The 21,132-nt window shown below is 47.3% G+C and overlaps 2 protein-coding genes across 3 annotated transcripts; one reads left to right on the forward strand and one right to left on the reverse strand.

Moving 5' to 3' along the window:
- The first annotated feature begins 1,872 nt into the window (after window positions 1-1,872).
- On the forward strand, window positions 1,873-18,507 carry GOLGA1 (golgin A1). 2 transcript variants are annotated; one of them, XM_074556275.1, is made up of 23 exons: window positions 1,873-2,015; window positions 2,345-2,653; window positions 3,836-3,926; window positions 5,228-5,302; window positions 5,775-5,872; window positions 6,371-6,403; window positions 6,939-7,067; window positions 7,322-7,491; window positions 7,871-7,982; window positions 8,106-8,201; window positions 8,421-8,546; window positions 9,371-9,466; window positions 9,886-9,981; window positions 10,240-10,392; window positions 10,611-10,706; window positions 11,426-11,515; window positions 12,159-12,261; window positions 12,533-12,690; window positions 12,852-13,013; window positions 13,502-13,561; window positions 14,076-14,240; window positions 14,424-14,510; window positions 15,333-18,507. In XM_074556275.1, exons 2-23 carry the CDS (start codon window positions 2,519-2,521, stop codon window positions 15,411-15,413), a joined length of 2,412 nt encoding a protein of 803 aa, XP_074412376.1. In that variant the 5' UTR covers window positions 1,873-2,015; window positions 2,345-2,518; the 3' UTR covers window positions 15,414-18,507. The 2 variants fall into 2 exon arrangements, with proteins under 2 accessions (XP_074412376.1, XP_074412377.1); XM_074556276.1 differs by having other exon boundaries at window positions 7,334-7,491.
- Window positions 18,158-21,115, reverse strand: ARPC5L (actin related protein 2/3 complex subunit 5 like). Its single transcript, XM_074556279.1, has 4 exons — window positions 20,910-21,115; window positions 20,715-20,796; window positions 20,302-20,478; window positions 18,158-18,716 (listed from the first exon to the last, which is right to left on the reverse strand). The coding sequence occupies exons 1-4, from the start codon at window positions 21,047-21,049 to the stop codon at window positions 18,654-18,656; spliced, it is 462 nt and encodes a 153-aa protein (XP_074412380.1). The 5' UTR covers window positions 21,050-21,115; the 3' UTR covers window positions 18,158-18,653.
- Window positions 21,116-21,132: the final 17 nt, after the last annotated feature.

Consider the following 21,132-nt stretch of genomic DNA (forward strand, 5'->3'; position numbering starts at 1 on the left):
ACCCCTGGCTTGACTTAGGAAGCACCTCCCCTGCCTCACTGCCTCCCGTGTCCTGTAACCACGCTGTGCTGCAAGTCTGCTCTTCCCAAAGCTAAAAACCTTGGAATCTGTCTGAACAAGTGTTTTGTCTTGAGGTTTCTTTTGTAAAAGCTTTACCTGTGTTCAGTTCCTCAGTAACTGTCGGTGAGTGCAGCTCAGTCAGTGGTGCAGCAGCAGCCTCACTCACTCCTGGTGGTGTTGGGGGCTGCTCCTGGGGCTGAGGGAGCTCTGCAGGCAGGAACACTTACATGAGCAAGGGAAAAAATTAATACAGAGAGCTGAAAACTGCTCTGTGCACCTCGTAAGGTCAGACTGGACAGAGCAGCCGGGGCAGAGCTCTGCAGAGCAGATGATACTGCTGAAGGGGCTCTCCCGTATTTGTAACGTTGGACTTCAGAGCAATACTGATCTGTGACCAAATGTATTCAGGTGCTTTGAAGATCAATAGGGATCTGCTCACTAGAGCAGAGCATACACATAACTGCTTCAGATTTAGGAGAGACAGCCACTTTTTGTTTTCCTGTCTAAATCATTGCCAAGACTGAGGAGAGTTAGTTCAGGATTTCTGATTGGCATTTTTTGGGGTTAAGGACTGTCTCTGTATTGTGCCCAGAGGCACGCACAGATGTTTTGTTCCTGGTTTGATTCCTGCTGGGAGCAGACCCCAGCACAGCTGGCTGGCCTGCAGGAGCCCCCGAGCAGAACAGATCTCACCAGCCCTCCTTCCAGAGCAAACCCTGCTGGGAGGATCTGCCCCCTCACGGATGGCTTTGGCACGTGTTGGTGATGGTTCTGCCATTGAACTGGTTTGTTGGGAGCAGGATTCTGCCTCATGCAGGCTGAAAAGCACAAGTGGCTTCTGCCCTGGGCCCGGCCCAGCGAGGAGGGGAGCGCAGGTGGGAGCGTTCTGGGAATGCAGAGGGACCGTGCCTCGGGCAGCCCAGCTGCGGAGGCACACGGAGCGTTTTGCCTCTCTGAGAATCAAATTATTTATTACCAAAAGTAATTTTATAGTGAATTGGTTTAAAGTTATTTTACAGCTGTGTGCCTGTATATCGTATTTTGGTAAAAACGGATATTTTCCTTAAAATATATAGAGATATATAAATAAACTTTTTTTGGAGCAAATGGACTTTTTTGCAAGGGATGTGTAATCGCCAAAGCTGTGTGATGCCAGAAGCGACTCTGCCGTTCGGGGAGGGAAGGAGCGTGTTTGTTACTGCTGGACACTGCGGGGAGGAGCGAACCGCGATGGAGCCGGGCCCTGCCGCCTGTCCCGCCCCGGCCGGGCACCACCGACCGGCGCCAGCCCCGCGTCCCGCCCGTCACCGCCTTTTCCAGAGACTTTGGAGCAGATTTCCGTTCGCTTTTGTCCCCGCCGCGCTGGGGCCGCTCCCGCCCGGTGTTCGCGGTTGTGCAGTGTCCGAGCCGTTCTCTGTCCCTGTCCCGGCCGCCGCCCCGGCCCCGCCGGCGGACTGTGCTGTCAATAAACTGTGATAAACGCTCGTACCGAGGCGCCTGCTCCGCTCCGGGCGGGGACTGCGGGAGGGAGGAGCGGGGCTGAGGGACGAGCCGGGCCGGGAGAGGAGCGGGAGGAGCGGGGGCGGAGCTCGGTCAGGGGGCGGGGCTCGGGCTGAGGGCGGAGCGGCGCTGAGGGAGGAGCTCGGCTGGCGGGAGGGAGGAGCTCTTTCGGAGGGCGGAGCGGGGCCGGGGGCGGAGCTCTTTCGGAGGGCGGAGCGGGGCCGAGGGGCGGAGCTCATTCGGAGGGCGGAGCGGGGCCGAGGGGCGGAGCTCATTCGGAGGGCGGAGCGGGGCCGAGGGGCGGAGCTCGTTCGGAGGGCGGACCGGGGGCGGAGCGGGACCGGGGGCGGAGCGGGGCCGGCGCCGCTTCCGCCCCGCGCGGCGCTTCCGGGTCGGCGGTGTCCGGGGAAGCGGCGGCGGCCGCGGGACCGGCGAGGCTCGGCCGGGCATGGGCGGTGAGGAGCCAGGGGACGGGGGACCGGGAGAGGAGGGGGCAGCCGGGCCAAGGCCGCGGGGGAGCGGCGGTGACAGGCCTCGGTGCCTCGCAGCAGAGCAGCCTCCGTGGGCCGGGCCGGGCCGGGCTGAGGGGACCCGCCCGCTCCCCGGGCCCCGGCCCCGCCGCCGTTTGGGGCCGTTGGTTCAGGGCTTTAACGGATTCTGCTCCGGGAGACCCGATTTTTAACGTGCTGTAACAGATGCGATGTTAAAAGGCTTTCTGTTCCCTTTAAATGATCCATGCCGGTGGGATTTTTTGGTGTGGAACCCATTTCTGTTTGATTTGCAGGTACTGCCAGGCCTTGAGGGCTTCAGTGGCGCTGGAGATGCAGTAAACCCGTGCATGAGGCTCAGAATTCAGTCTCTGCGTTTGGAAGCTTTAGACCCGAGTGTCAGCGTATTGAACGTTGGCGGTCGTGGCTTTCCAAAGGCCCTGGATATTTCAGGGCTGTAGAGCAGTAAAATGTTTGCCAAATTGAAGAAGAAGATCGCGGAGGAGGCGGCGGTGGCTCCCCGGCCCGGAGGAAATGCCCGCATGCCCAGGTCTGTCAGCAAGGAATCGATCACGTCTGTGGGAGCAGACTCCGGAGACGACTTTGTGAGTTACACCTTGCTTTGAAATCTCCTTTCTCTGACAGTATTTTTATTACGGTTTTGCAGACAAGCATTTAAAGTCTAGTGTGTGATTTGAAAACGTGATGTGGTGTCTTTGTAAGTGTATCTCCTAATGCATAAATGTATCATTAGCTTGAGTGAAATTAAATATTGAAGAGAAAAGGTTTGTTAAGCATAGTAGTTGCCAGGAGTCTTTCATTCCCACGTAAACAGTTTTCATTTTACCTCTGGGCTTCCTGGTAGTCTTCCTACCTGAGACATTGTATATGTCTCTGCTGAAAACGTGTGCAGTGTTGTTGCAGTCAAAACCACTTTAGTTCCTCTCTTTCCCGATAAAACATTGTTTAAACCAGCGGTGAAGTTCCAGGAGTGCACGGGTTAAGTGAGGCCCTGGAATGCTCTGGCTCCTCTGCCCTGCATGGCTGGCTGTCACATTTCTGAAAACCTGGATTAGGGCAGTGTCACCCCACTGCTGGAGCCAGCAGGACCCACTGCACAGCCAGCAGCAAGTCTCTGTTTGGTGTCTGCAGAGTGAAGACTTATTTACACAGTTGGGCTTTAAGTAAATTTTTTTGAAGCTCAGCTGAAATTTCAGTTGTGTTAAGCAGGAGGTTGGAGCTCCTAATGTTTAAATACATGTTGTAGTGAAAATATATTAGTCTTGTGTTTTTCTGAGGCTGTTTTTCCTTTTGCCCATAGGAAAGTCTCATGTAGAAATTCTTTTTGCTGTCTTGCAAGTTTGTAGAACAGCAAACAAATAATGAATTGGCAAAACAAAATAATGAAATGGCAAAACAAATGGTCTTCAGAAAACCTCCAAGAGTTAGTTGTTTTATCAATATTCATTTAACTGCTCTTGCTGTTGACTTTTATGGAGCAAAACTCACCAGAGGACTCATAAGTTAGTTAAGTTTGGACACAGGTCCCAGCCCCAGCTCCTTCCCAAGCTCTGTGCTCTGGGGAGCAGGCAGCCTGGCACTATTGAGCCTTGCTGGTTTTCTCCTTCAGCATTTTTAACACATTCTGCTGTGCTAGTACAATTTTCCCCTCTATGGGAGAAACAAGTGCTGTCCCTAGGCAGGAGAGTGTTTTATCCCAGACTGATGTATGGGAGGATCACTTTTTCTGAATTTTGTAAGTTACAGAGTGTTGCTTTTCTCCCAAGGCTTCTGATGGAAGCAGCTCCAGAGAGGATCTTTCATCCCAGTTGTTAAGAAGAAATGAACAAATTAGAAAACTGGAGGTGAAGCTCTCTGGTATGTGCCCTGATATATACAAAACTTGTTACTATAGGAAATTTTTCCCTTGAATGTACAAGGTTTAATTTATTAAAAGTCCATGGGGTTGGGGTCTTTTGAAGATTGATTTGTAGCAGCCCTGTTGATTGACAAGAAGGGACCATCCAGCATCATTAATTTTTTATGAAGGCAACTGATTTGCTGATTTCAACAATACATTTGTGTGATTGCTTGGAACAGCTGGGATAGCTTTCTGTCCCATGTTTCAAACAGCATCTGTCCCCACTTGTGTGTATGGTTTGTTTCTGATAGGGTCTGAGCTTTCTGACAGTAACACAGTACAATCCTTAAAGAAGTGGGCTTGGAAATGAAGAAAAAACAAAGAATTCAACATAAAACAGTCCTGAGGGTTTTTTCTGTCTAATTCCTTGTTCTGTAAAGCTGCAGTGAAGGCTGGCACTGCTCCCCATCCCTGTTGTAGGGAAGAGACCAGGACTGGGCTGAACTGTGTTGCACTGCTGCTTCCCAAAGCTTATGGGAGGCCTTGGAAAATTAGGGAAGGTTACAGCCAGATAAAGATTATTTTGATTATTTTATTTTGGAGACTTATTGGGCTTCAGTTCAAGAAAACATAGGCTTCAAAAATTATTTCACATGGAATTCAAAAGGCCCAAATGCTCGTCTGCTTGCACAAGGTAAACTTAAAAGTGCTGGCTGGGACTTAACACAAGAGAGGGAGGCTCTGGGTATCAGGAGTTTCATGCAGGCAGCCAGCCAGTGAGCAAATCTTCTTCTCCATTGTGCAGGAGCCTCTCCAGGGTGTGTGCACACTCTGTTTTGGTTCATATTCCCTCCTGTGGCAGTTCTGCTGAGCGAGGGTGAGGGCAGTGCTGTGGGAGTGCAGATGGATGCAATGGCCATGAATTAACCCTTCCCTGCAGCCTGCAGTGCCAGACAGCTTTCCTGAGCAGAGGGAAATGTGTCACTGTTCTGGACACATACATGAAGTGAAAAGGGAGGGACAGTTGTTGATTCTCTGGTTCTGCTCTTGTCTGTGTGACTGACACCCCTGGGACAGGCCCTTCTGTTTGTGCCAGCCCTGTGGACAGTAGAGAGCTATTTGCTGTGTTCATTGTTGTGGTCACCCAATTCCTTAGCAGGAATGATTTTCTGATTGAGAAAATCATTGTCATTTGCCACTCATCCTTTTTTCTTTTCTTTTTTTTTTTTTCCCCTTTCTTTTTTATTTTTGTGTTACCCTAAAAATGTCCTTCCCCAATGTCTGTCCATTCCTGGTCTGTTCTCCCTCCTCACACAAGATTATGCTGATCAGATCCGAAATCTGCAGAAGATAAAAGAGAAGCTTGAAAATGCATTAGAAAAGCATCAGGATTGTACGTATTTTTCTTTTTTTCCTTTTTCTTCAGTTCAGTTGAAATTTGTTGTTGGAAGGAAAGAGGTTTGCTAATGATTTCCTTTCAAACTGTGCACCTCTGTAGTGTGAGCAATTAGAACACAAGTTGTTACCTTATTTACAGCATAAAAAGCAGCAGCAGTGTGTTGAATGAAGTTGTTATTACACTCCTTCTGCTGAATTTGGGGCTCACATGCAGGAAAGACCTTTTGGAAACCTGCAGCTTTGTTCTAATCCAGCAAGGAGCAGTATCCCTGTCTGCTGTTAGCTTTGGCCCTTTGCCAGCCCGCAAGCAGCGTGAGGGAATGAGTAGCACAGTGCTAGTGCTACAGTCAAGATGGGGCTAATTACTTGCAGAAGAAGCTCTTTAAAGTTATAAATAACTTACAGGAAAGTGAGAAATAATTTCAAAAGATGAGTTTTTAATATAGCTGGTGGTTCTCTGTTGGTAGCCTCCATGAGGAAGTTTCAGGAGCAGAATGAAGCTCACCAGGCCAGTCGAGCCAAGATGGCTGAAGGAATGGCTTTGGCCTTGGAGAAGAAGGACAAGGTAAGAGAGCTTGAGCAGGACTTTAGACTCTCATGACCCTGATATTTTAAGCAGTGTTACTATTAATTAAAATAATTGTTCAGCCCTCTGTGTGAGCGTGCCAGCGCTGAGGGAAGGAGTGAGTGCTGAGCTCAGTGCCAGGAATGGTGCAGAACTTGTCACTGCTCAGACTGGTTTTAACAAGAGCCCACAGAAATTCCTAATGAAAGGTTAAGCTTGTGCTTGGACGAGATTCAATGGCAGTAGGCTTGTTGTCACATTTATTTCACTTGCATAAAACTTACGTATTCAGGTAGCACGAATGATTCCTCAGCCTTTATTCAAGCACTGGCTGTTACTGTGCTGCTGCTGATTATTTTTTAATCATTACCAAAGCTTAGTATCTGCTAGCAGTACAAATTCTTCTTTTTCTTTTTTTTTTAACCATAATTGCTGTCCTTGAAAGTCTGCAAATAGATTTTGATATCTTTTTTTCTCCTTTCTTTCTTTCTTGTTCAGGAGTGGATGGAAAAACTCGCTCAAGTTGAAAAGGTAATTAACCTTGGATGTTTTTCTCAGGGGGTGTAGTGTAGCTCTGTGTGTATTTGCAAACACCATCCTGCACACTTGCAGCTCTATCAGAATTCGACTCTGTTCAGCCCTTTTTATTATTTGGTCTTTGTTCAGTGGGAGAGGCCAATCATATGGTTTTTGTTACCAGCCCAAATGCCTAGGGAGGTCTTTCTGGATTTATTTGGTTTATTTTTCAGCAGGGAAGTAAAGAACAAGGGGTTGTGATGGGAAAGTTGTCCTTCTGTAAGGTGGAACACAGTCCATTTTTAAGAGTTCAGTTTAGATGGTCGTGACATTGTAATGAATCCAGATTTCTTTTTTTTTTTTTTTGGAGTTTGATAATTTTCACTGTGACATGAATCTGAAAGGGTTTCTGATTCTCTATGGAGCACCATCAGGAGCTATATGGCTGCAAGACAAGATTTCTTTCCCAGAGAGTTTACCTGAACTCACATTAACTTGACATGAGCATACAGATATCCTTTGACTTCCTCTGGTTCTGTTCATTTATCAGGAAAAAAAAGTGCTTCAAACACAGTTACAAGAAATGAGGGAGCAGAGTTTGAACCTTTTCCAAAAACGAGATGAAATCGATGAACTGGAGGGCTTTCAGCAGCAGGAAATTGCCAAAGTTAAACACATGGTAAGAATATTTTCAACTTTTTATTTCCTAAAATTTTTACCAGGATATTAAGTTAGTGGTATCCCAGCATACATTTTTTTGGCCTTTGTGCTTGTACACAGATTTGGTTAGCGTCAAAATCCCAACAGCAGGTACTGAACACAGTATTACATAGTCTGTCATCTCCCTTAATTCAGCCCCAGGCCGGTTTCAGTGCAAAGGTTTATCAGTGTTACTGGTCACTGTAATGCCCAAGATGATGCTCTAATGTTCAGCTTTTGCAAAAGGAAGAGTGTGTGAGCCGAGCGGAGCAGGAGCTGGAGGCGCGGGCGCAGGAGCTGGGCCGGGCGCGAGCGGAGCTGCAGGAGGCCAGGGCCGAGGCCTCGGCGCTCAGCAGGGACCTGCAGGACTTGCAGCAGCAGCTGCAGCAGCTGCAGGCTCACAGGTATGGAGCTGGGCGTCTACAGCAGCAGTGGTTGTGTTTGCCCTCTGTTTTTACTTCACGCTCACTTCTGTCTCTTTGGAAGAGTTTATATATCTAGTGAGCTGACTGAATTTTTGCCTCTGCTGTGGCCATGGGGATGTAAATGCCAAGCCAATGATAGTAATACTTTTTTTTGTAAATTATTTCTTTTTTTCGTAGTTTGAATGCTTAACTGTCACTTTTATTTGAAAATGTGTAATCAAGCAGTGATTTATGATGGTGACTGGTTTTAGGACAAGAAAATTTTGTTGATGTCCATTTTCATAAGCAGCAGGATTATCTGCTATAGATTATTTTCCTGGAATGGTATGTCACTTGTTTTTATTCTCTTTCTATGAAGAGATGAACTAATGACAGCTGAGACAAATGCAGAAAATAAGATCACTGCTCTGGAGTTAAGAGAACAGGAGCTACAAACTGTCATACAGCAGCTTTCTGTAGACTTGCAAAATGTAAGTTTGAGCCAAGTGAGATTTGATTCAAAGAGCTCCATGTCTGCAGAAGTTAGATTAGATATCAGTTATGTGGTGTTGGAAATTTAAGTTTCAAAGTAAGTAATTTCTCAAAATGTTTAGGCTCAAGTGGCTGGTTCTGGTTGTGAGAAGAGACTGGAAATGTTACAAGTGGAGCATGAATCTCTGAAGGTGGAATATGAGCAGGAGAAGCAAAAGGTGAGGTGCTTTCAGATGCACGTGCTGCTCCTGGTGTGCACATTTGGGTAATGTACACCTTTGTGTAGTTGGAAGTTTGGTGTCCAGAAAGTGTTCTGGGGTAAAATTGTCTTTTTAAATAGGACTTTCCTTTCTATTGGCATTTCCAAAAGTCAAACCACAACAGATCAGCTGGAAGCTTCATTACAAAAAAGATTCTGTGATTTCTCATTCTCACAGATGACTTTTGAACTTGCTGAGAGAGCTAGACATACAGAACAGCTGCAGGAAAAGGTGTCTTCCCTGGAAAAAAAGCTAGAAAGAAATCTCTCAGGAGATGAGCATGTGCAGGAGCTGCTCAAGGAGGTAATTACACAGTTAAAGGCTGCTTGGAGGTACAGTATTAGTGAGTTTGTTTTGGGTTTTTAGGTCTTACATTACATCTCACCCATGCAGAGCAAGCTGCTGATGTCACACAGCACGTTTGTCCTGGCAGTGTGTTTTGGCACACTGTGCTGGGCAGGACATGGGGGTGGCTGCACTGAGCCTGTCTGTGTAGGTCCTGCACAGATGTGTGTGCTGGCCTTTCTGCATTGTCTGTTTGGGCACTGCATCTGAGTGCTTAGAAGGAGGAGAGCAGCTTTCTGCCATCCCCACAGGGGGTGGAACAATTTGGGGGTTTTTCTAATTAATCCTCACAAGCACAGTGAATGCTTTTCCTTGTTCTTTGGCAAGGCATGGGGCAGGGAGGGGAACTGTTTGCACACAGGTGTGCAAACAGAATGTGGTATGCTCAAAACCTCAGCCTCAGGAGTGCTAAAGAACAGCTGGAAACAGAAACTTAGCTGTGGTTAATCCCCTTTCTCTCATTGCTTTTTGATCTCTTTCTCAAGCACTGATGCTCCTGCTCAGAATCAGCCTGGAGCAATGTTTCCCCAGCTGGGTCTTGGGGATGTTTGCTTTTCTCTGGTCAGGGTGCCTACAGTCACATCACCCCTCTGTTGCTGTGACAAAAGAACTTAGCTTAGTAAACTCAAGGCAGTTTAAAGTTATCTAGAGATATTAAAACATTCTGTCCCATTTTAGTTTGACCTTATAAATTAAATAAAAAGGAAAATTTTTATTACCCCCCACCAACTTATGTCTTTGTCCATCCTTGCTCATTTTCTTCACCTCAATGTAACTTTCAGAAAGCTGCTCTTGAGCAGAGGCTGGAGGAGAGCAGGCAGCAGATACTGACAGACAGGACACAGCACAGCCAGGCTCTGAACCAGCTGGAAACACAGGTGAGCAGTTTCTAATTTCACCAGATTCCCACTCTTTTCGTCCTCTATGCCCTACTCCCCTCACTGCACTCCCTGCCCAAGGTGAGACTGCACATTTAATCACATTTAGTCTTGAAAGGAGAATAACTGATCAGTGTCTCTGGGTATCTCCCCACTTCATGGGTGGAGGAGGGCCTAGAGGTGAATGCAGAGGTTTTGTGCAGATCCTCCCTGTAGTAAGAAACAAATAACTCAGGTGCAAGCAGTGCTGTGGTGAAGAATTTCTAAAACCTGAATGTGTCAATAGGCAGCCTCTCTATCTCTGTGGCTTCAGGGATTTAATGTTTACCTTCCCCTCCTGGGCCACTCTGTATTATGCAAACTTTTTAAATAACATAGGTGCCAGTGGATAAGGAATTTAATTAATGGTGTAATTTTAGAATAAAGAACTGGAAGAGAAACTACGGATCGCAACAGAAACACTGAAAAAGAGCAAAGAAGCAGCTGCAGACCAGGATCTGAAGATCCAGAAGCTGGTGAGTATCCTGCATGTTTCACTGACCAGTAACAGATCAGTCTTCAGCATCCCCAGAGACAATCACTTCTCTGTTTTGTTATTCAAGTGTTTGTTTTCTTGCTGTTTGTCTGCTGAACTCCGGTCGGTGAGTGCATGACACTGCTGCCAAAGGAATAGTGTTCCTCAGCTTGAGAGTGTCTCATGGAATGGTGTCAGATCTTGTCAGAATGATGTCAAAATACCATTCTGTTAATGTGGTTTTCTTTATTCTCTTAAGCAAACTGATCTAGAGGAGGAAAGAAAACAACTGCAGCAACAGATTTTAAGTGAAAAACATCAGTATGATGAGAAAGTTACTGGGCTGGAGTCTCAGATTGCTGCTCTTGAAAAAGCTCAGGAATTGGATAAAACAACAACTCAGCACAGGATTGTAAGTATAGAAACTGTCTGGTGGGTTGTGAGAGTCTTCACAACATGATTTTAACACAGCTTGTAGAGCTTGCTTGTTGTCTGAATGTTTTTATTTAGCACTCCTGGCATTATAATAGAAGATATCATACTTATGAGCAAAATATTAGATGTGTTTAATTGTTTAAACAAAGCATTAGAATAATTGTACTGTGTATTTAAACACTCTTTATTTTACAGAGCCAATTGGAAAAGGAAAATGAAAACCTCAAGGGAAGCAAAGAAGAGTATGAGAGTTCATTAAAACAACAAGAGTGTGAACTGAACAGGCTAAAGGTAAGGGCTGGACTGGTACTGGCATTGTCTTGGGACAGAGCTGAGGCTGGGGAGCAGCAAACACCACTGTGGGTTACATTCAGTGCTTGGAGGCCTCTTCTGTTCAGGCTGCAGGTACTTGGAGCTGTAAATCATCTCTGGTACTCAGCAGAAATGTGTTTGAGAAGCATTACAAAGGGATAGCCCTTTTCTGAACCAGAATGCTTGGGTCTGCCTAAATCAGGCAGAAATAATACATTCCCATATTGTCAGGGATGTGAAGAGCTTGGAAATCCTGTTGGCAGTGGTGAATACAAAATGGTTCAACATCAGATTCCACTCAGAGTGTTCAAACCAAAAAGTTAAAAACTTGCATTAGTTGGGTGTTTACAGTTTATCTAATTTTGACTGTGATTTAGATTAGTTGAAATTTTTTTCATAGTTACTCCTGGATGCACAATTGAAATAAAGATCTGTTGTAGCAAGGAGCTACTTCTTTGTAATAGATACTTCAAGCTGAAAGATCTTGTAAGCATTGGGTTTGTTTGGGTTCTTACATCAGTTCTGTGCTGCTCTTGCATATGCAGAGAGCAGCAGCCAGTAAAACAAACCTAACTCATTTGGAAAATGTAGTGTGTCAGAACACTTTAATTGTAGTCCTAGTAGACTTGGGGTTAAAGATGAGAGACTGACTTGATTTAATTGTCTCACATAACCTCTCAATTAATTATGGTTTGCAGAATGAGATGAGCAGCAGAGAAACTGTCAGTGTGGAAATTGCCAAAGCATTGGAAGAAACAAGGAAACAGAGAGAGGAGTTACAACAGCAGGTTGGTTAATAATGACTGTTTTCAAATGTATTTGAGACATCCCAACCTTTCAAAGAGCAGACTAGGTTTGGATTTATTTATCCTAACATGCAAGACCCTTGGTCAGAATCGTATCCACAGCATGTGAGGCAGCAGTGGATCTGGGTTCCTCTGGAGCAGAGCAGTGGTAAAATTGTACATTTCCTCACAGGGAGGAGCTTGTATCCAGTACCAAATGTCAGTTCTAGAAAGTCTTGTTTTGCTCTTCCTGTATAAAAAATAGTGGATGATGTGAGCTTGTGTTTGCTTAAAGTAGGAACTGTCAGCTGAGCGAGTTTGACTGGAGTTAGTCCCATCTTTTGGTTTCTGTATTCTTCTGGGACTGCTGTGGATCTGTGCTTGCTGGGCCAATCTGTGTAGAAGGGGTTTAAGGCCATCTCCTGTTTTGCTCAGGGGCCTTGCAGCTGCCACATGCTGGCTGTGACAATCTGGTGGTGGCACAGAAGCCAGGCGGGGTTTAGCTCTTCCAGCAGTGACTTCAGTGCCTGTTCCTGAGGGCAGCATTGTGGAGGTGATGCCTGCTGGGCCTCTGAAGGATCTTTCAACACCTTCTTCCTGTTTTATATCTTTAATGGCTTCTGTTGATTGTTTTCCTGCTTTGAAGGTTTCAGATCTGAATACCCTAATAAAGGAGAAAGACCAGCTGATTGATGAAAAATGTGATCTGCTGCTAAAACAGAAGGAAGAACTGAACCAACTCAGTCAAGGTTAGACCAAATGAGTCTACTGCATTCCAAACAATTTAAGTAGAGCCTCTAGTTCTGGCCTTGCCTGGTAGATTGTAATTTTTCTAGATTTCTCTTTCCTATTTTATCTTTTAGTACTTTCAAAATGGTTTATTGTTCACTAACAATTGGACAGTCTCTCTTCTGTCTTTCTGTCTGTCCCCTGGCTTTCTGTCTTCATGACAGACCAAATGGATTAGAATCTCCCATCTGATGTGCAGCACTGATACTAAGCAGGTCTCTCCTTTCCCAGACCATGAAGCTGTCTTGCTGCAGGTGCACCAGTTACAGCTGGACATAGAGGCAAGGCAGAGCCAAGCAGTGGAGATAGAGGAAACAGCAAGAAAAGAAATTGATGAGCTGAAGCTGCAGGTACAGGAGTGCCTGTTGGCCAGAGAGCATGAGAAAAACGTGAGTGCAGTTCAAATCCATTCTCTCAGGAAAATAGGGAGGTGTGCAGGAGCCCCCCAGTTGTGTCCTGCCTGGACAACCAGAAAGAAGTCTGGCTTTCTCCCTGGGGAGTGTTCTTGGGCTGCAAATGTCACGGTATCTCTCCATGTTTATTTTTGTAGGTTTTAGAACTGGAGGAATCGACGAGGGCCTTGAACAGTGAGCATTTGCCTTCTCCAGAAAACTCTGTGGTGGAACAGAATGGAGAGGTGGCAGCTGCAGATGTTGTTCAACTTCAGAAGGATAACAGAGAGCTGGAACAGCAAATTGCTGAGAAAAACAAGGTGAACAGAAACAGCTGGTAGTCTTTCCCCTTTTAATTAGGAAGCCAAGTAGTTGGTGCTGCCTCTGCTGCAGCCTTAGAAGGACAGGCCTGTTCCATTTGAATCCACTATGCTGTGAGTAAATGCTTTTCTATGGATTGCACAAGCATTTCCCAACCATGAATAAAAACTGCAGCAAAAGCTGCATGAATCCTGATGTATTTGGGCAGAAAGGTGCACCCAGTGATGCTATTTACAGCTTTCCTGCAGAGCCCTCTGAGTGAATTGGGTTCAGTTCCACAGTGCTGTCACATGAAAGCCCAAGTGTCCTGTCACATGGCTGCTGCTGTGTGCAGCTGGCAAGCCAAGGCTCTCAGGTTGCTTCTTCACAGCTGTCAGTGTTGGTTAATTATCATTTCATTCAGTACTTGTTTATCATGGGTTTTTCCAGATACCTGGGGGTCCTGACAATGAGTACTGTGTTAAACTCTCCTTTGCTGTGCTTACAGATGATAAAGCAACTTCAGCAAAGAATGACAGAACTGAAGAAAACTCTGCAGAAAGAGCTGGTAAGGGTTGTGTGTTTTCAGTCTCTTCAGATGACACTTGCTGGCAGGTACTTGCACTGTTATTCCAAAAGCTTCGCTGCTAACTCCCATTGCATCCCTCTGCAATGGTTTCTCTCTCCAAGAAAAAAAAATCGATTTAAAAGAAAATTAACAGAGGTTTTAAAATTGTTGGTTTTGCTCTGATGTTGAAAATTATTCTGAAGAAAGCCCATGTTTGAAAGGCTCAGAGCAGGTTAGTGATAGGAGAAAATTACCTAGGGATAGCTTCCACCATGGAGCCAATTCTGTGCTGGTTTGGGTAATGTACACAGAGTGCTGACATCAGCCAGCTCCTGTCCTGGGGTGTAGGGAGAGCTGGAGACACTTCTCTGCTGTGACTCCATGAATGTTGATGCCCAGTTTGTGGGTACAACCCTCTTTAGATATCCTGAACCCAGACCCCTCCCAGTGTCAAGCTAACAGCATCTGCAATGCATTTCTCTTTTTCTTCTGTGGATTTTTTATTTTTCTGTAGAAAATAAGGCCTGACAGTGAGGTACCTGAGCTACGTGCAAATTCTGAAGTGCCTAATGCTTCTGTGACTGTCACCAACAACTCTGACTTGAACGACTCCAGGGAGATAAACTTCGAGTACCTTAAACATGTTGTACTAAAGTTCATGTCCTGCAGGGAGTCTGAGGTAAAGGTGCCACTTACCTTCTCTTTCTACATCTGTCTTTCTCGAGAAATTGCCACCTGTCACATCCTAAGGACACTTCATGCCAATTCCATAATTTTACAATTAAAAAATGTACAGTGGGGGCAATAAAACAAAATAGCTAACAGCAACATGTTTGAAACACAACTCTGTGGTTTCTTTCAGGCATTCCATCTCATTAAAGCTGTGTCTGTGTTACTGAATTTTTCACAAGAGGAAGAAAACATGCTCAAAGAAACTCTGGAGTACAAGGTAAGGTGCCATTAGGTGCCATATGTGGTCTCTAATGAGACAATTAAAATTCCTAGATGCTGGGAGATTAGGAGAAGTGTCTTTTTTCCAACTGTTAGGTAGAATAATGAATGTAATTTATTATTAAAATGTTAGCTGACCGTATGCGTGCCAGGAATTGTCCCTTTCAGTGAGGGACATGGCAGCTTTCTGGTGCTCAGAGGAGCTGGAGCACAGCTTTGCCCAGTGGACTTGACCTGAGGAGAGAAGTTGGGAGCTCCTTGCCCAAACAGAGTCAGTGTTTAACAGCAGAGCCTAACTCTGGGTTTGTCCTTTTGGCACTGGGCTCAGACACCAAGATCTGTGTCTCCTTTCCGTGGGCTGAGATCTGCCTTGCCCTGGCTGTGTGGTGGTTAGGGAATGTTCAACAGTGAGTGCTGCCTCAGCTCCAGGTCCTGCATCATCCCTGCCCACCCAGGCAGTTGGGATGCTCAGTCTGCAGATGAAGAGATTTCCTCACCATCTGGTTCAGGGAACACTGATGCTACACTGACTAAAGGCACCGTGTTTAAATGACTAGAGTTCTAATTTGAAATTATTTTAAAGGAATATATGTAAGTATAATCTTCAGTCATTTTCACCTGTGGCCAGTGGGTGCTGTTCCTTCCAGATCTGATTGTGTGAAGCTGCCTCCCCTTCTTCAGTCTGGAGTCTGGAGCATTCTGGGTTATAAATAGCTCTTTCCATCAAATGATGAGAACATGGCTGTGTTCCATGTTGTTTCTTTTTCACACCTCGGAGGTGTGAGCCCTGTGTGATGTGTGCTGTGCTGTTGTGTCCTAGATGTCCTGGTTTGGGTCAAAGCCATCCCCCAAAGGCAGCATCCGCCCGTCTATCTCGAGCCCAAGGACTCTGTGGCCTTAAGGGAACCCGAAGGTGGCAGGCAGTATCCAGGCACTTCTTTCTGTGAAAAGAATGCTGAACACACTGCTCCAGGTGTGTCTTAATCACTGTCATTGCAGTATTTTGTACAAGAACTTCTGGCTCTGTTTACAAAATTAACGCTGTGCAAGGAGACATGTTCACTACAGACTGGAACAGCTCTGGGCTGGAGTCGGGAGCAGCTCCTCGTGCTCAGCACTCGTGGGTCCTGGCACCACAGGGTTCTGAGCACCTCGAGGGCAGCAGGGCTGCCAGCTCAGTCCCTTGGGATGCTGATTCCAGCTGCTGTTCCAGGGTGCTGCAGTCCAGTGACTCTGGGCACAGAAAAGCTGCTTGTCTGGCTGTGGGAAGCCAGCAGTGGAAAATGTGTTGAGAGTGGGATGGTTTGCGAAGCCTTTCACAGGACAGGAGCAGGAGCTTTAACCAAAAAAGAACTCTGCCTTGCCTTCTAATACTGACATTAACTAATGGTTGGCATTTTTTCATATCACTGTGTAATTTAAGGTGCATTTATCCTGGCCTGCAGCCCTCAAGGCTGCATGTTGATTATTTAATTTGAGAGCACAACTTTAGAGTTGTCTGATTTTACTTTTCTTAAAGAAAAATAATATTTAAAATGGTCTTAATTATAGTACCTAATCCTCAGTCGCCTTTAAAACTAATCCATTAGCCTGTTCCATGGGTTGTTAGCAGTGGGGAAAGGGGTAGGAAACCATTTAAACTTTTAAAGCTGAGTTCCAGGTATTGTAAATCCACACTGAAAAATACCTTTTATTTTAAAAAAATAAAAATCTAGTTACAAAGGGTGAAGAATGCTGGTACTAAACATTTTGATTCATTTTTTTTCTTCCAAGTCTGCTAGCAACAAATCCTTATAACCAGGATCTGTCTCTTTGGTTGTGGTTTTCTGTACTTCAAATACTGATGCTTAAAAACTGTTATGAATATGTTAACTGTTAACTCCTGACTATTACAGTAAAAGAAATGCTGCTCATGAGGGGTTTGAGGGCAAAATTCAACTCTTAGTGAACAAGTTGTGGTTCCAGCAGCTTGTTTTCCTAATACAATAAGGACAGGGGACCAAGGTGGCACTTCCTCCCTGAAGCACAATTTTGCCCAGAGTTATTAACACCACTGCAAAATCTGGATCCAAATGGGAAGCAGCACTGTGTGATTCCTGAAAACTGAGACCTGTTTCCAAAAATCCACACTTGTATGGAATTCAGTGAGCATGCTGCAGTTCTGGGAATTCTCTTACAAGTTGATGCTTCTGTTAAATATATTCAGGGCAATTCCAGCTTTCTCCAGTGGAGCTCCAGCAGGAGGTGAATGTGCAGATCCAGAGGACCCAGAGCCTGCTGGTCTCCCAGCCAGCCCCACCCCAGACACAGGAGCTCCCAGGGGCTGTCACTGGGCACAGGTGCTGCTCCTCACTTAGAGACAGGTTGGATTTGTCTGAAGTTAAGAAAACCAACAGAATTTTTTGGTACACTAAAGCTTGTCCAAACAGTCTTCAGTAACCAGATTCATGGCACTTCCAGACAGGACAGAGCATGGGAGGGTTCAGCCCTGCTCTGCTGTGAATATAGACAATCAAAAAGTACATTTATATCTGATGTCCCTCTGCCCTGCCCTGTTTCTGTGGGACCAGGGGTCAGGACTCCCTCACCCCCCTGCTCCCTCTGAATGACTGCTGGGTTTATGCTGATCCTGGCTTCAAAGGTTACTGCTGAACAGCAAGGAAAGCAGGACAGGCAGCCTGGAACGGAGTGACAAAGTAAAAGCTTTTGTTATATATTCACTAACAACTTCAGTTTCAGATCCCAAAGCTCATAAAGGATCAACTTACCATAAACTAGTTCTTAAGTGTTGAATTTTCATTAGGTATCAGAGCAAGACTGGTGTGTATACATGTATTAAAAAGCTAATGCACTTTCCCTTGTCTCAGAACAGTGGTTATACATAATCCTTTCTATCACCATTGGACTTCTTTCCTTCCATGCTGTAAATATGGATTGTATGATGAAACACTATGAAATTTGTGGTGCAATACATTTTGGATCAAACCCCTAATCTTGATTTCTTTCTTTTTATAGTTGTGGTTATCTCCCCTGGGATGCTATAGCTATTTAAAATTGACTTTTAAACCATGACCCAAACCCCACCTTTGCCCAGGGTGAGGATGGGTGTGCCAGCTGTGCCACCAAGGCCTCTCCCAGGGAGCTGTGTCACAATGAGTTGTGCTACTGTGCTTCCAAAATCACCTCCCAGCAGGACTTTGAGCAGCTGATGGAAGCGAGGACTGGGTGGAGCTGGGGCTCCCCAGGCAGCTGCTCCTTGGTGCCAAAGGGCAGGGAGCCCTGCCAGAGGGCTAGGGGACAGCCATGGATCCAGGAGTGTGTCCTGCCTGGCCAGAGGACACACTAATACTTAAATCATAAGTCCTGAAGCATCTGCTTGACTTTCTAGTGTGGACAAGAATATAAAAATCAAACTCAGGGTCCTTACTATGTGTTCTATTCACTGCATCTTCTAAGTCTTGATTGGGACTGCTGAGCTTGGTCTCACTCCCTACAGGCAGGACAGAGCTGGATTTGAGGACAAATTCTCTAAGTTGCTGGAGTTAGGAGCAGTCCTAAAAGGTGGACACTGGCTTGGACTGGGTTATTGCAGGCCTGCATTGGAGTAAGTGTCAGAATTACAATGTAGCTGAAAATAAATTTAACTCGCGTGATCCAAGACCTTTATTGATGCAGCAGGCACTTCACTTTACATGACCCCAAGCCCAGAGTCCAAGAGTCCTTCACCCACACGTTCAGCCGCCGTTCCCAGAGCCCTTCTCCCACCCTCAGCTGCAGGACTCAGCCTGGACACAGCTACCTTGGGACTAAGCAGGACACACGGGAGCTTGCACCACCACACCTGGCTAAAGCAGCATCTGAAATACCTGTTCACTTGCAGTGTAGGAGGCAGGAGTGTGCCTTCTCTCTGCCTGGTAAAGAAGGGAGCAGGAGAATGTCTTGGCTCCTATATGTGATAGTCGGAATATGCAGGAATACCTTTACTCTTCCCCCACCTTTAAGGTTAAAAGCATTCCAAGAGGAGGTTACTGTAGGATTTCAGTAGATTGCAATCTCTAATAAAGATGGACCAGTGTAATTTCAGCTCATTCCTTCTTCTGAGTCCAAACCTGACCGTCACCTCTGTCCAAGTTAACAGTCTTTACACAGTCTTTCTTGCTGTGAGAACTCTTATTATGGAGCCCAGGCCTCCTACTGCCAGTGCCTGTGGGAAAGGAGAGAGGTTACAGCGTCACCACGCCCCACACAGAGCAAACACCGAAGAGTTCAGCCACAGAAGGGACTCTGGCTCTTCTCCACAGCTAGAAACTGTCATTCTCCACAGTCTAAGCAGCTTTTGGATCTCGAGGGCTCCAGTGTTGCAAGTCACTGACAGAGCAGAATGCCCACCTCCCTTATCCCTGAGGAGAGGAGGATGAGGAAGGGCTTGCTTCAGTTTCATTTGTGTCCCTCAATGTGAACAGTCTTTCCTTCTGAAGTCTAGAAGATGGAGGTGATTATGAAAAGAATATTTAAGCTGGCTGCTGGAAGTGGGGCATTTACTTTGCAGCCACACTCCAACAGAGCACACGGTATGAGAGCAGAGTGAGACGTGGCACTGGGGAACACTGGACAAGGGCACAGCTGGACAAAGGCACAGCGCCCACCTGGAGCAGGACTGGCAGGTAGATGCTCCTGAGCTCCCAGACCTGCCACAGGCCTTTTCCAGAGGACAGACTGGTGCTACCACTGAGCTGACTCTGCTCTGAGCAAGCCACACATCCTACCAGACTGCCACAAAGCAGAACAGCAGGCTTTAAACCCTGCCTACCCAGACCCGCCTTGTTCCTTTCACAACAGAGAGGACCAGATGCCTTTCATGTCCCTGCACGCTCTGAGGACCAGTCAGGGTGGTGGTGTGTCACCTCCCACGCTGGGAGCACCACCCGCGCTCACCTGAGAGCACCTCAGTGGAAACAACAGGAAAAAAAGAAAAAAAAACCCAAGTAGAAACATGTTCTTTGCTGTCTCAAGCAATTCCCTCCTCCCTGTCAAGGCTTGGCAAAGCTGGTGACAGCAGCAATAGCTGGAGTCATGGTACACCAGCTTTATGCAGAGCAGGAAAAGCTCTGCACGTTGGGAAAAGGACAGCAGCTGCCCTGCACAGGGAGCTGCAGCATTCCCAGGAATCAGTTTTCCTAGGAGCACTGACAGCCAGGGCTGCAGCTGAAACCTCGGATGAATCTCACTCGGATTCTCCCCGGGGGCAGGGGCACCCAGCAGCTGCTTCGGGGATGTGCCTCAGCCACCACAGACAGGGAGGGAGGCCCACAGGCAGCTGCTGAACACACCCCATGGCCCCTGTTTCACAGCTGACATTGCACAGAAACAAGAGGCCCCTGCTGGTCCCCACTGCAATCTCTGGAGACCTCAAAATCCTCTCCTGGGCGAACCAAACAGGTTTGCTGAAGCCTGTGACTCAGCTGATGCAAACTGCCAGCCTGAGCCCCCCTGAGCTGCGCCCCAGAGGAGGCTGCAGCTGCCCTGTCCCTCCCTGACATCTCAAGGGCAGCTCGAGGCTTTCCCCTGCAGGGAGAACTCCCTGCCCTGTCCCCTCGTCCCATGGCAGAGGGTGAGGTTTGAAATACAGCAAAGGCTTTGTGAATGCAGGCTCAGAGAGACCAAAGATGAAAGGAAACACCGAGCTCCTCAGGGATGAGGCCCTGCCACCACCTGCTTCTCTTCTCTCCTGAAAGCACTGGCCAGGACCCTGCGAGCGTGGCTGAGCCAAGAGTGCCCCCAGCACGTACCTTTTCATGCCACTGAAGTAATATTGCACTGCTGTTTTCTGTTGGCTTTTCAAATCCTTTATAAATGTACTTCATTAACAAATCAACACCGTTTCTGTCTAAGGAATTCACCGCTTGTTCTATTTCACTGCTTTTAAAAGATGTGAGGACTTTAAGCATCGTTCCCTGGGCCTGCTCCTGGGAAGACAAGGCAAAGAGAGAAATGTGAGAAGGAGAACAGCTGGGAACGATCCAAGGCTCGCGTCTGGCAAGAGACGGGCGCGCTCCAGGCTGGGTTATTTCTGTAAGGAGGTGAGCAGAGCTGGGGTTAGGAGGAGGAAGGGGCAGGCGCGGGGGGATGCCCGTGCCAGCCCGGGCTCACGGAGCGCAGCGGCGCCGCTCGGGTGTGTGCCCGCAGCCCTGCCCGGCCCTACCTTCATCGCCTGGCTCCTGGTGTTGCCCGGGGAGCTGCGGATGGCCGTGTGGAAGGCCCGCAGCGCCTCGCCTGTGCGGCGGCGGTCAAGGACTCAAACCGGGACGTGCGGGACGCGCAGCGCGGCCCCGGCCCCGGCCCGAGCGCGATCGCGGCCGCTGCCCGGCACTCCCGGCCCCCCCGGCCCAAAGGATATTGCCTGAGCAGCGCTTCCACCTCGGGGCTGGCATCGGGCTCGGCCGCCGCCGCCTCCTCGGGCTCCTCCACGAAGCGGTTCTCGTCGTACTGGTCGATGTCGAGGCGGCGGAAGCGGGACGAGAGCGTGCTCCGCGCCATCCCCGCGCCCGGCCCGCGCCCGCCGGAAACGGCGCCGGCCCCGCCGGAAGCGGAACCCGCGCGGCCGCCGCGCCCCGCCCCGG

This window comes from Zonotrichia albicollis, chromosome 21, assembly GCF_047830755.1.
Source record: "Zonotrichia albicollis isolate bZonAlb1 chromosome 21, bZonAlb1.hap1, whole genome shotgun sequence".
NCBI lineage: Eukaryota > Metazoa > Chordata > Aves > Passeriformes > Passerellidae > Zonotrichia > Zonotrichia albicollis.

Excerpts from the sequence above, each read along its gene's own strand:
- ARPC5L (XM_074556279.1), bottom strand. The coding sequence starts at position 21,049 with ATGGCGCGGAGCACGCTCTCGTCCCGCTTCCGCCGCCTCGACATCGAC. Across the intron at positions 20,479-20,714 it reads CCAGGAGCCAGGCGATGAAG|GAGCAGGCCCAGGGAACGAT; the intron begins GTAGGGCCGGGC and ends TTGTCTTCCCAG. Across the intron at positions 18,717-20,301 it reads TACTTCAGTGGCATGAAAAG|GCACTGGCAGTAGGAGGCCT; the intron begins GTACGTGCTGGG and ends CCTTTCCCACAG.
- GOLGA1 (XM_074556275.1), top strand. The coding sequence starts at position 2,519 with ATGTTTGCCAAATTGAAGAAGAAGATCGCGGAGGAGGCGGCGGTGGCT. Across the intron at positions 11,516-12,158 it reads GAGAGGAGTTACAACAGCAG|GTTTCAGATCTGAATACCCT; the intron begins GTTGGTTAATAA and ends CCTGCTTTGAAG. Across the intron at positions 14,241-14,423 it reads TGTCCTGCAGGGAGTCTGAG|GCATTCCATCTCATTAAAGC; the intron begins GTAAAGGTGCCA and ends GGTTTCTTTCAG.